The following is a 14,573-nucleotide window of genomic DNA, read 5'->3' on the forward strand; positions in this document are numbered from 1 at the left end:
AACGTTACATCCTGAGGATAAAGTAAGTACAACTAAGGGAACAGAGAAAGCCAAGATTTTTTGACACTTTCCGATAGGGCACCATTTATAAATGGTTTATAAGCTGTAATTATTGGCTTTATTAATGATTAATCAATAATTTACTACCGATAAATCAATCATAAGCCATTAATAAGACTTTTGGGTTGCCAGGTTGTGGAAAATCCTTCACCAGCATGGCATTTTTCATTTTAGCTATAACTCTTTAATTCATTAAGGAGACCCTTCCAATGGACTGTTAGACCACCTACCTTCTGGAAAAGGTCTGCAGGGAATCTGGACCAAAATCCATTTATAAAAGCTTATTAACATTTACAACTGCAGACTTTATGGATTATTTTAAGAACTATAATGTTTTATTAACACTAAGTTCACTTTACCACAATTTCTCACTCAGCGGCTCACATTACCGCAGTGTCTCTCCTGGTGTGGTCGGACTGTACAGTTGTGCTCATCAACACAGCAAATCTATTCAGATTTTTTTTTTTTTGGATTGGTGAAATTTAGATGTGACAAACATCAGTTTAATGCCACTGCCACTACATGCCAAAATACATTTTAAACTATTTATTATTTTACTGGAATTTTTTCAAACTGTATTGAGTATTTACACATTTAAAACATTTACATATTCAAAAAATATGCAAATACTCAATACAGTTTGTGAAAGCAGTTTGTTTTGGGTGTTGTTGCCTTTCACACAGCTCCATGATAAAATCTTTGTTGTTTGTTGTTTGTTGTTGTTAGTCAAACGAGGGGAAAAATGAATGCAGGGGTGGGGGGGTGGGGGGGTAAATGAATAAGTGGGGGAGGGGGGGGGGTTATCTGAAAGCTACCACAGATCTCTTTATCAAAGATGATTTTAGAGGAAAAAGTTCTTGTCTACATATTTTTTAATCAAACAGTTTCATTTTGGTGGAGCAGCAACATGCAGTATTAGGATCAGAGCTTTCTTAAGATCTTCAGAGCGCACTGCTGATATCAAGATAATATAGAGTGCTTGCAGGGAAACTCAAACTTAACACGTTCCAACTCACAAGATGGCACAATGGTTCTGTGAGTTACCTTTTTGTGCAAATGTGTCAAAAGAATACTTTTTACACTTTGCTTTCAAGAGTGAAGTAAGTGCTGACGACTCTTTTGAAGATATGTGAACTAAGACGAAATGTGCTGTAGATTGTTCTTACAGTGAGATATTACAAGTCACACAGAGAACTGCAAGTGTTAACATGTATTTCAAGAGCATGGGAGTACAAGATCCAGTTCATGATGTAATCAACCACCGAAAAGTATGTAGACACATGAACATTACACCCAATACATTACCCATTACAAAACTAAGGGGTCCAGCCCGAACCACAAATAACAACCCCAGACAAAAACTACACATAAAGATAGGGGTGTCCACATACTTTTGACCATATAGTGTCACAGTTCGAAAAGTACTTTCACTTAAACTGATTGAGAGGTTTTTAATACAGGGGTTAAACTTGAATTAATGTTTTCTGATGCTGTTAAAGATTATTTACACCAATATAAAACATTTATATTACATTTATATATATTTATAAAACAGTAACATTTACCATTAACCCAGAAATGGACTAGATTGCAACCACTAGGCTGTTCTTCATTTTACAGATTCCATCTATGAAAGAGTGATTAATCTAGCAGTTACCTGTTAAGATCACATTTATTTACTGTTAGTCAACTGCAGCAAAATTGTGATCTGCTCTGAAAAAATTCTTGCCCTGACAAGTCTTGCTTGTCTGTTAACCCTCTGGCTTCTATTTTATCCCCAGAATAAAACATCCTGTTTTATGAGAGCACTGGGACCAGCCTTTTGTAAACAGACAAACAAAACCAAAAGTTTACAGATGGAAAGAAACTGTAACATATATGTTATAGAGTGTAGCAGCCAAAATTAGAATATGTTATCAATGAGGCCTCGTAAATTCAGAATGGAACATGAGAATTTCTGGTTTGGTTAATGCCAAACCACAGCTATAAATGAGTACAAGAACCCCTATCAGCTGGATATATAGTGACTTAGCAGCTGACAAAACAAAACAAACAAAAAAACCTCACAACAGGGCTTAGTTTCAAGAGCTTTCGATCCTCTTCAATTTACATTTTTCTTAGCACTTAAAGGACCTCTCTGGGTTGGATTTAAGTTAAGGTTAAAAGTTCATTCTTCACTTTTTAATGACAAAAAGTTTCACCACAGAGTCCATTGTAGAAATCAAATCATCCAAGTGAATCAACAGCAGTTTCAGTTCAGCTTTTTCAACATAGTAAAGCTGTGGACTGTTTGATTTAGGCGGTTGTCAGTTGAGTCTGGTGACTGGGGACTGCAACACATGTATTTCAACATTTACATAAAATGAGTTGGCCTACAACAGTTGGCATATTAGCCTACATGTTAGAAATAATTAAAATTAGGTGAAATTGTTCATCAGTTATTTTGTACAGAGTTGAGTAACTAATAAAGGCCTAAATCCAAAGGTGCCTATTTGTGCTGAGAAAAATGTGGCATTAATAAGGCAAAAATGTCTAGATGACCACTTTTAGGCTTGTACTTAAAAAAAGAGGTGATTTTTTTATTATTTCTACCTCAAGGGAGGCACCTTTTTAAAAAAAAAGAAAGAAAGAAAATAAATTGCTTAAGGCCTTATTTTAAATAGCCTAAATTAAATAAACATACTCGCCCCTAGCCTGCGCCTGCGCAGTGATACATCACCGTTGGTTTAGCTTCACGTGGGCTCGTGCTACAGGGCGGTGCTCGTGGTGCGAAGTCAAACAAACTACCAAACGAGCCGGTACATCCTGCAATCTCATTGGCTGGCGTAACGGTACGTCACTTACGTCAGCAGCGTCCATTCGCTATAAGATGAAGCAGCACGGGTGGCTGTTAGGTATCGACCAAGTGTCAAATCTTTGTCGTCACACTCACATTGCCACATTTTTTAAGGAACGCGCTAGTACTTTTACTTGTGCTCACGATGGCAGCTGACATGCAGAACATTAAGGAGGGATGGTTCACGGAAACCAGCCCGATGTGGCCCGGACAAGCCACCAGCTTCCAAATGGAGGAGGTCCTCTACCACAAGAAGTCCAAATTTCAAGATGTTATGGTTTTCAAGAGGTGGGTACTTTTTAGCTACATACCGCTGCTAGCCGTTAGCGTCTACTAGCAATGAATGAGCAACTTGAAGCTTGAGAAGTTTCTCCAGGTTTTAAGCTTTGTTCCTGTTTGACGTTACCTCGACTTTGAGTTTACAAACAAACTAGCTAGGTAACGTTAACGAATTTGTTAACAAGCCCTTTTTAGGTGTTTTTTTAAAGTATTGTTGCAGTCGTGTAAACATTGTGAGTTTGTCAGCTTTAGCTTCAGGGTGTCCACGTTTTCAAATGTGCTTCTCATCACTCTTCAGCAAAACCTATGGGAACGTCTTGGTGCTGGATGGAGTGATCCAGTGCACAGAGAGGGATGAGTTTGCCTACCAAGAGATGATTGCCAACCTTCCCCTGTGCAGCCACCCTTGTCCCAAGAAGGTGATTATACAGATTTATTGCTGGTTGAGATTCATAGTGCTTGCAGCATGATTACACACAGGTTGAGGCATGTTTCCTGTAATGACAGTCAGCACCTTTTCTCTTTTAACAGGTGCTGATTATTGGCGGTGGAGACGGTGGAGTCCTGAGGGAAGTGGTGAAGCATCCGCTGGTGGAGTCAGTGGTGCAGTGTGAGATCGATGAGGTCAGAGCAACAACACTGACAAAAAAAATCTAGCTTCTCTCTACAGATCTGTAATTACTCTTGCTCCTCATTACTGTGATGCCTGCTCATATCAGTGTTTATGTTGTCTGCTGTGTAGGATGTCATTAATGTCTCGAAGAAGTTCCTGCCAGGGATGGCCACAGGCTTTTTCAGTCCCAAGCTCACCCTCCACGTCGGAGACGGCTTCGAGTTTATGAAGCAGAACCAGGATGCCTTTGACATCATCATAACCGATTCCTCAGACCCTGTCGGTAAGTGACACTTTTTGAGCGTTTATAACAATCTTTCTTTGCCAATTATAGGTGAGTCTTATTCTGAGTTGTTGTTGTTGTTGTTGTTGTTGTTGCAGGCCCCGCTGAGAGCTTGTTCAAGGAGTCCTACTATCAGCTGCTGAAGAACGCATTGAGAAAGGATGGAATTATTTGTTCCCAGGGTAACTTTCTATTTCATTAGTTTTCTGTTAAAAGTTGTAGAAAAACACTGAGTATTTTATTAATGTGCTGCCTTGAGTAGAAGTTATAACTGTACTACTACATGACAATTTACATCCCTTTTTCAAAGTCTACTAAAAGCACCGGTTATTATTGATGGCTTTTATTAACTCCTCTGGAGCTGTTATGTTCCCATTTATATAGTCTGTCTTCCAAGTACCTCCATGATGGAACAATGCCAGAAAAGGCTGATAGGAAATGAACATGCCCTTACTTTTGCTCTCACTTTCACAGGAGAGAGTCTATGGCTCCATTTGGAGCTGATAAAGGAGATGCAAACCTTCTGCAAGACCCTATTCCCTGTGGTGGACTACGCCTACAGTACCATTCCAAGTTATCCCAGTGGCCAAATTGGATTCATGCTCTGCAGTACAAATCCTGTAAGTGTGCTTGTCATTCTCCGTTTGTTGTCAGATGACTTTTAAATGCCAGCAGCTTATTTTAAAAACTCTAACTTTTCTGCTGTTTCTCTGCGATCAGTAACTGAAGTTTCTCTTTACTTTTGAATTAGGAAACAAATTTCCGGGTGCCATTGAATGAACTGTCTAAAGAGGAGCGGGAAAACATGAAACTTAAGTATTACAACCCAGAAATTCACAAAGCATCATTCGTCCTGCCTGAGTTCATGAGAAAGGTAAATGTTGTTAAAATTATTATTATTAATAGTTGATTTGTATGCGATAAGTACTTGAATGCAATTTAAAACTGTTTTGCAACTTTTCACTCAGTATCTTCTCAACCATTGACAGGTTCTTTCTGAAGCATGACCAGCAACAACAGACCACACTGTTCATCCTCTACCTGGCCCTCAGACCACAGACGTACAACCTTGTTCTACGGCTTCTTCACCTCCTCAGTAATCGGCACCGTTCAGCTCCATCGAAGAGAGTAACCTCCGAATGATTTTATGTGTGGAGGCAACTAATTATCGGTGGGTGGGAACGTGGAAAGTTCTGATGTTTTCCTCCTTCCAGTCTTACACACTCTTGGTGTTTATTTATTTTTCTGATGTATTTGGTTTTTCATTTTTAATCTGTAATTGTCTTTATCAGCATTTTGTGGAGAGCAATTTAATGGGTTAGGCTGCGTGGGAAGAGCATGGCCCTCAAACCTGACCTCACTCTGAAACAATGTACTGTTTATTGGATTCACTGCATCTACACTTTGTGCAATATATATTACATACCATATAGAGTATGTATATGTAATGTATGGCTGCACTTTTATTGGTAATGTTTAATTTCCGTTTGTGCTCATAGGAAAATACACAATTGCCATCTGTCATGACTGTATATTCAGAATAACAATATGTCCTCTACACGAACCCTATAGTGCCTGAAATTGGTTGTTCATTGTTAAAATAGAAAACTTGTTCTGTGTCTATCATAGTGTACCAGGCAGGTAGTTTCCAAGATGAAAGCTTGAGTCTCAAGAGTTGACGAAATTGTCCCTTTAAAATATCACCAATCTTTGACCATCAGGCTGATATGGAATACTTTAATCTCACTGTTACAATTCGAATTATGTAAAAATTAAGTATGGCATTGAAGCTTTGTGATGCAGGAAATGTCTTAAAGATGCAAATTCATTATGCAATTATAACTTGCAGTATTGGGTATTGACTAGCCTACTGGTAGTAAGCTTGTACTTTAAGCCTGTATGCTCAGTCTTACTGCAGGATGCTGTTAATTTCTCATAATGGAAATCTTATGTTTCAGTGTGGTGTTTGTTTAGCTAACATCAAACATCTTATGTTATGATCTATTAGTTGTAAATCCACATTGAATCTTTGTTGAGAAATGGTGTCATACCTGAGCAATGAAAATTTGTTTTGATAAGAATTATGAACTGTAATAAATTGGTAACATAAAATGGTTGATTGAGATCTGTGTGTTTTTTAGCCACTGAGGGGTTAAATGATGACTAGATGTAAGACTACATTATAATTCATGTAGTTCTGATTTCAAATTGTGGTATCTTTAAAGGGTGTGGTACTTAAACATTTGATAGCAGAATAATTATTCCCCACTGGTTTCACTCTGGTTGGCTACGGGAAAAGTCTATCTGTACACTCACTTATCTTCAGTCTTTACTGCATCACATTACCATGAAATGCAGGTCAATGGGTGATGTGTTTAAAAAGAGCTATTTCAGCTGCTGTTCACTGTAAATTACAAACCCTGTAAATTGTTATACTGGGGACGTCTAATCGCAGTTTCAGTATTCAGACACAAGATGGCATCCTTTAATCTGTTACGTAAAGGCAGTTTCACATATTGTAGAGGTGTAAGGGAATGCATTTAAATAATACTGTTAGCCAAAGTTCACTTTTAGATATATTCATAGAATATATCTTTATAAATTAGGATTCCTTGGAATAATAATTCTCCATGTCCTCATCAAATTGTTCAGATCAGTCAGTGTTTCACAACGTGAAGTGTCACTGTTGCCCTCAGTTGCATCAACTCTAGTTATTGTTATGTGAGACCTCAGAGCTCACTGGTTTTGTGACCAACCTTCAACAATGCAGCACATTATTGTCATACTGCCTGTACAGGCCTGTTTGGGGGCTTTACTGTTAGCTGCACTGCAACATTGTTCATGTTCACAAAAGAGACCTTCATGTCATTTTTTTATTTGTACAGCCCGATATCACAAATCACAAATTTGCCTCAGGGGGCTTAACAGTCTGTACAGCAATACATCATTCCCTGTCCTTAGACCCTCAAAAAAAACCTCAAAAACCCCTTTAACTGGGAAAAAAAAATGGAAAAAAAACCCAGGAAGAGCAACAGAGGAGGGATCCCTCTCCCAGGACGGACAGATGTGCAATAGATGTGTATATAGAATAGAACACAAATTACAGAATACAGCATTTAACAGGATAACAAAATTATAATGGATTTATAATATATATGAAGAATGTGATGAAGAGGATGCCAAGCAGCTTCCAGGTGCCACCAGAACAGAATAAGACCTGAACCACATGACCCCCATCAACATGGAGACATGGCAGGAGGACAGACTACACATGCACATAAGGGGGAGACTCACATCACACCATTCACATACACGGGAGAAGAGACAAGAAAAGACATTATTCACACAGGAGAGAGAAGGATAAAGACATGAGGTGAGGCTGAAGTCCTGCAGGAAGGGAGAACCAGATCCAAAACCTCTGGAAATGGCACCGACAGCTAGGGAAGCAGAGCTGTTCCAGGATGGGTGCTGATGCAGCAAGAGATGCCTGAGAGACACAAGAGGACATGAGGAGAGAAGAGAGAGGGGCACACAGTTCAGACGCTCATGTGCTTGTGGAACAAACAACAGAAGGTTAGAGAGATGGTTATCAGAAGAGTTGCAATAATCTATAATCTCGTCAGCAGGACAGCACATAGTAAATTAATTGAGACATAAAGCAACCCGCCATGCAGTACAAGGTAATGAAGGAATCAATTAAAGGCATCTATAATTGTAGGTAAAGGCAAAAAGATTTGTTTTAAGTTTAGACTTAAAGGACTTAACAGACTGGGACTGTCTGACGTCAGCAGGTTATTCCATAAGAATGGGCTGATAGGAAAAGGCCCTGCCATCTGCTGACTTCTTTTTAAAGGACTAGTGCGTAGGATTTAGCGGCATCTAGCGGTGATGTTTCAGATTGCAATCAACTGAATACCCCTCCCATCCCCCTCCCCTTCTAAGCATATAGGAGAACCCACGGTGGCCACAAAACTCACGAAAATCGTTAAAGGCCCTCTCTAGAGCCAGTGGACCAGCCAAAAGGACCCGCTCCCAATGTAGATATAAAGGGCTCATTCTAAGGTAACGAAAACTTACTTATGAATATTACTCCATTTCTGCCAAGTCTGTTCTGTTAGATGCCATTAAATTCTACACACTGCACCTTTAACTTTGGGAACACACAGGAGCCCTGCATTTTGAGAGCGGAGAGCTCGAGATGGAATATAAAGTGGAATCTAGAATATATCCACTGTTATATTATATATCCACCTATAAATATCTAATCTGATGTTAATGTGTTTAAACAATAATATCCATGCTGTAGTAACACATAGTTGTCTTTAAAACCCTTATTTAAGTCAAATTCAAATCTTTCCAGTTAAGTTATAGACAGATTTCCCCACCTGTCTGGTTTTACTGAATAGATAACACTCATTCAGCATAAAATCCTCAGATGATTTTTGAGTCAGTGTTCCTTTGTGATCCCTTGAGAGAGTTGTCAAGGTGGTGCTAGAGGCCATACGTGAAGTAGACACAGTGGAAATGAAGACTTCCACACACATTAATAAGATCTGGGAGCACCTATACCAGTCGACATGCTGATGTTTTCCACTGTTTGAAGTCTCTTGTGTGGCGGGACTGCAGATACTTTTAGGGAGTTGGTTGTTGTAGATTCTTCAAACACACTGAATTGCCAACATAGCCGTTTCAACAGTCAGCTAATCTTTGGATTGGCTCTGGGCCCTCTTAAGAATCAGCAGTGTATGAAGAAAGCACCTCAAAAACTGTTTTGAAAGTACAGCAAATCAATTTTGAACATATCAGCCAAGCCGTACTGGAATATAAGTTCTGTATGTTCCCTGCCAGTAGCACCGTCTGAAGACGTCACAACAATAAACTCTGCCAGTGGTGCTTTTTCAGCGATATATCTCGGGGAGGTTGAGGACGGCTTCTCAAACCACTTAAACAATTTCCTCTTAGACAAGAATGTTTTATGTTGTAATCAGTTTTGGTGAGGAGTTTACCTCATATAGACCATTATAATTGCTTTTTGCAGTTGTTTAGGTGTAACTCACACAAATCTTTTGAGCTGTGAACTAGATTTAGTAATGTTATACAGCTACATAGGAAGGCTACAATAATTAGAAATATGGCACATAAATAAGTCTTGATGTAAGCTGCGACATATGTTTTTGTGTAATTTCCATATATTACATATGTAATATATAAGAGACAAGCACCCTCAAGGTATTCATTTGTTGTTACTCTTTTTATGAATAATACTGTAACATATGCTACTTCATTAATATTTTTAAGTTAATGTCATATAAATCATATAAACACCGTCCAGGGCAAACCTCTTGAGAACAATGTGTAAAAAAGACTAATAAAACAAAGTTAATTCACTCATTTTGAACGTGCACTGGTAGCCTGAAACAGTTTCTCACTAGCTAAATCCAAAAAGCTTAGTCAATAGTGTGAATTTAGGTGAACTGCAGCCACAGTCTACAATATATTGAAAGTCTACGATATATTGAACTGGGATAGACTGCACTATACAGAATGACATTTCAGACATAAATATGGCTTTTTTATATAGCGCATAGAAGGGAAATGCAGATGGGTGTTAAAGTAAAGGAAAAACCAACATAAAGTGTCTTAGTAAGGTGTTGGGCCACCATGTGCTGCCAGAACAGCTTCAATGCGCCTTGGCATTGATTCTACAAGTCTCTGAACTCTACTGGAGTACTCATTTGGTGTTTTGATGATGGTGGTGGAGAGCGCTGTCTAACACGTCGATTCGGGTTGAGATCTGGTAAAGGCGAAGGCCATAGCATATGATTGACATCATTTTCATACTCATCAAACCATTCAGTGATCCCTCGTGCCCTATGAATGAGACCAATCCCATCAGGATAGAAATGTTTGGTGATCACTCAGAACAACTTTGTATTGATTTGCAGTGACCCTTCCCTCTAAGAGGACAAGTGGACCCAAAGCATGCCAGCAAAATGCCCCCCACAGCATAACAGAGCCACTAGATCCCCTCACTGTAGGGGTCAAGCATTCAGGCCTGTACCTTTCTCTTGGTGTACGCCACACATGCACTCGCCCACTTGTTGAGAATATGGTGGATGATTCATCTGACCATACCACTTTTTTCCACATCTCACCCTCACCAGTGCCTATGATTTTTGCACCACTGAACTCTCAAATGTGCATTCATCTTTGTAATGAGGGGTTTATGCACTGCCACCCTACTATAATATCCCTCGCTATGTGATTGTTGGCGGCTGTTCTTGCTGATGATCTTTGTCTGTTTTTCCTTACATATCGCACTAATGCACGAGCATCAAGCTCATCAAATGTGCACTGTCGACCACAGTTTCCGACCCTATTTACTGATGTCTTTCTCATAGATGTAAATGCAGATGTCATTTTAGTCACTATTGAAACACCAGCCAGTTGAGCAGTCTTTGTGACTGATGCTCCTGCCATCAGTGCCTCAACAATCAACCGTCTTTCAAAGTCACTTAAATCTTTTCCTCTTGCCATCTTGATACAAAATCAGAATCGACTGGGCCTGCTCAGCGTTTTTATACATACCACAGAGCATGATTGGATGTTAATTGCTTAATTGTACCATGCAGTGCACCTGTGTAGAAGCATCTGCATTCATTATGTTTCTCCACTCATTTATTCAGGTTTTTCCTTTAATATGTCAACCGTCTGTAGTGTGGTGGAGACAGATGTCCCCAACAATCAGTTATGCTAGTAACTGTGCAACATATTAGTAACTGTGCAAAGATAAAATTTATGTCAATAAGAGACAGTTCCTCGGGGAATTCGGAAGGGGATGATCAGTAATGTCACATTTTGATTTTCTGTGTGCATTGATTGAAGGCCGCTAGGCCATGTGTATTGTGAGAAATGTGGAAACAGCTAGTTACAACTGATACATGTTAGAGAAGTTTGAAACACCTTTTTTATTTTAGATGAATTATGTCTGGATTATTACCAAAGTGTCGAAGTCAAGCGAGGTGGAGTTTAGAAAATAAGCTCTGTGTTAGGAGGGGTTATGAGAGGTATATAATTTAATGTTTTATGATTTTGCATTAGGTTCTTTATCCCAGGATCAGGGCCTCGGTTTGCTTTGAATTGCTCTTTATGCAGAGTAAACCTATTCACATTGAACTCTACCAGCTTCCAGTGTATTTCTTTGAGTCTTTCTCTTATAAGTTTTGAGTTTAATGCTAAGTTGTGGGTGATCTGAAGATTTATTGGCCCATTTGAAAATTTTCCCACAACAGTAGTTTAACAGGTTTTAAAAACACATTGTAATTTGACAAGCAGCATAATTTTGGGTGCAGATAAAGCAAAGTTGAACTTCACTCATAAAGTAAGCTTCAGCTCCTATTGGTGAAATAAATCATCAGTCTTTTCCCCAAACCTGCTTATACTGAACCAACAGCCATTGTTTAGTTTTTAATTTAGAAAAGCAATTAAAAATGTATGAAATTCAGTCTACTACATTTCCCATGTTAATGTAGACCAAAATTAAGCATCAGCTCCATCATACATGTGGCACTAAATTGCTGAAGAATAATGGCTTCCATTTCCTTCTCTTTTTTTTTAATGACTATGTTTTCGGCAGTAGATTGGTGATGTGCATTTCCTGGAAACAGCTCCCCAAGTCATGGTGAGTGTCAGACCACTATTCGATTGTAATTTGCAGGTGTCAGAGAGCCACACAGAAGCACTGACAGGAATCAAATGTTGACAGAGGTAGAGTGCCAAACACTGGGATGTGTAGGTAATCAACAATAAGTCTGCTTGTGATCAGTTTCTGTTTATTTTTTGATTGTGGCTACAGGGAAATGGGATCATTTTATCTTGTGTGTTGAGGACAGTCAGAGTACAAATCACACAGTTGATGAGTTGTGGAATTGTCCGTCCACCTTGCTTGATGAGGTCTTGCTTGAGATTCTCTGTCATAACTGTCAATACATTAGTTACATGTTGGTGTCAAAACTTTGTTTTAGCTCGACGTAACGTAGTTGCCTGCTGCAGATGTTCCCTCTGGTGAATCACACAAATACAACCGCCTCACAATTTATCAAAAAGGTTAACTGTTGAATTGTTCCATTTGTTCTGTCCTGACCTCTTCATCTCCCCTCCTCTTCCACGCTCACATACACATCCTCCCCCTAAACACACGCACACATACACCCTCCGTCATACACCCACCACCCCCTACGTCAATGGTAGACAGGGGGGAGAGGCATATAAAAGAGTGAGGGACTTTGGAGGTAGAGCAGAAGAAACATCAGTGGTTTCCAAGTCTTGTGACCACCAACTGCACTGCACTTTCTCCACCTCTCTCCTCTGGCTCTCTGACAGTAGTCTGAGGTGCTCAGACTCTCTCTTTCTCTCTCTCAAACACTCACTCACTCACACACTCCTGTCTCTGTGAGCCTCCTGCTCCTTTGACTGTAGCTCTGGTCCGTCACTTGCACTCCTCTCACAGCATGCAGCTCCTGGTGGTGTTAGCAGCTCTCATGGGGGTTCTGTTCAGCGTTAGAGCAGCCGCCGTGCTTCCTGTGGAGGATAGGAGCCCCATCCATGTGAACAGGGTGAGGAAAATATTATTGTTCATATATAGTTCATAGGAAATTTTCTCATTATCGATAGATTTGTCCAATTCATGGTTTGAATAATTGAAATTTTAAAAAGAATTTAAAATTAAAAGTGCATGTGAAATCAGCAAGCGCATGATATTTCTAATTGGCATTTCAACAGTCTTTAATTCAATCCAACTAATTCACACTGTCTCAAATTGAAAAGTAACTACTGAAAATAATAATAAATTCATTCAATTAAGTATAGAATTTTCACATTTTCCATCACTTTATAGACACTTAATAATATGTTTTCCTCTGTTCTGGTTTTTGGTCAGGAGTTGAGCAAAGAGCGCAAGGAGCTGATCTTGAAGCTTGTGTCTGGCTTGTTGGACGGAGCTTTAGACACCAACATGCTGCCGGGGGAAGCGGCACCTGTGGATCTTGAGGAGCCACTGGAGTCTCGTCTGGAGGAGAGGGCTGTCTACAACAGGCTATCGCTGCCTCAGCGTGACCGCAAAGCCCCCTGTAAAAACTTCTTCTGGAAAACTTTTACCTCCTGCTAACAGTGCCCCAAACCGCCCCGGCTCTGCCCGTACTCTACCGTACTCCTTCCCTCCCAGCTCCACATGAACTGTAGTAGACCTCAGCTGTACATATCATCTACACCTGTCAGACATGCAGCATCGATGGACTTCACTGAGACAGTGTGTCTGTTTGAATATTAATTATTTCTGTATTTAATTATGTATACAATGTATGTATTTATGTATGTAACAGTTTCTTTCAGGGTCAATAATAAAGCATGGATATAATATTTGAGATGGTAACAGTTAATTGCTTTTGTAAATTGTACAAAAAAGAGAGGGTCATATTTTACATGTCAGATTTCATGCAAAATTTATGGCTGTATTATTTTTTATTGTGGCTTAGAACAATTCCTACACTAAAATTGTAGAAATAGTTTGGGGTTTGGAGTTATTACACAAATATATTTCCACATCTATTAAATCTGCAGTCGTAAATGGCACATTGGAGGTAGAAACACAATTTCTAGACTCAGTGTGTCACCATCTTTATGAAACAACTTTTTTCATTGCTGCATATGAAATGGTAACACAGGTAAAACCCACATTCATAATTAACTTATTCTGCTTTGTATTTGTTGCTAATTGAATATCTTTCTAGTTTATAGCCCCCCAAAAATTACATTTAATATTGAAAAATTATAAAAATTTGAATAAAAGTAATGTAGACAGTGTCATAATTAGATCTTTAAATCAAAACCATTTTAGTGATTTACAAATAAAAAGTACCTTAATTACTGAATTAAATCAGAATAAGGTTGTTGCATTAATGCTTTAAAAATATACTAATATACATATATATATATATAAATGTATTTTAACTCAACTTGGTGGTGCAAATCTGCAATGTTAAATAATTGTACATGTTTTAAACAGTTGCCAGACAGACAGTGGTCCTTATTAATTCCTAGTCACAGGTTGGGGGAGATGCTTCAGTGACTTATCACAGGTCGTTAAACACGTCAGTAAGATAGGAAAGTAAATAAATCTGATGTTTACCTTGAATTCACTGAATGCTGCCGTTTGTTAACAGCAGCAGTTACAGTACATGTAGTCTGAAAGGTGGCTGCCTGTTGTACAATGAAACTGTGAACACACAAGATCAGAGCAGGTTAAAAAAAAGGCTTGTGGTTTTGATATGACTCTGACCTCATTGTTAATAATGAAAGCAAAGACGAGGCTGCCGCTGCATGCTGAGATAATGAAGTGTTCCCCGTGTGACCTCATGAACCTGATTTTCGATTCTTGCAGCAAACAAGACTCTGCGCTGGCTACCGGCAGCATGGTTCTCAATCAGTCACACTACAATTACCAC

At 39.1% G+C, this 14,573-nt stretch overlaps 2 protein-coding genes across 2 annotated transcripts; both read left to right on the plus strand.

Annotated features, from left to right (window-relative positions):
- Positions 1-2,938: 2,938 nt before the first annotated feature.
- srm (spermidine synthase) lies at positions 2,939-6,188 on the plus strand. The gene is made up of 8 exons (XM_042409317.1): positions 2,939-3,184; positions 3,474-3,594; positions 3,707-3,799; positions 3,918-4,071; positions 4,170-4,253; positions 4,546-4,691; positions 4,823-4,945; positions 5,061-6,188. The coding sequence occupies exons 1-8, from the start codon at positions 3,042-3,044 to the stop codon at positions 5,076-5,078; spliced, it is 882 nt and encodes a 293-aa protein (XP_042265251.1). The 5' UTR covers positions 2,939-3,041; the 3' UTR covers positions 5,079-6,188.
- A 5,535-nt stretch (positions 6,189-11,723) lies between these two features.
- Positions 11,724-13,237, plus strand: sst7 (somatostatin family member 7). The gene is made up of 3 exons (XM_042409930.1): positions 11,724-11,752; positions 12,581-12,686; positions 13,010-13,237. Exons 2-3 carry the CDS (start codon positions 12,582-12,584, stop codon positions 13,235-13,237), a joined length of 333 nt encoding a protein of 110 aa, XP_042265864.1. The 5' UTR covers positions 11,724-11,752; position 12,581.
- The last annotated feature ends 1,336 nt before the right edge of the window (positions 13,238-14,573 follow it).

This window comes from Thunnus maccoyii, chromosome 4, assembly GCF_910596095.1.
Source record: "Thunnus maccoyii chromosome 4, fThuMac1.1, whole genome shotgun sequence".
NCBI lineage: Eukaryota > Metazoa > Chordata > Actinopteri > Scombriformes > Scombridae > Thunnus > Thunnus maccoyii.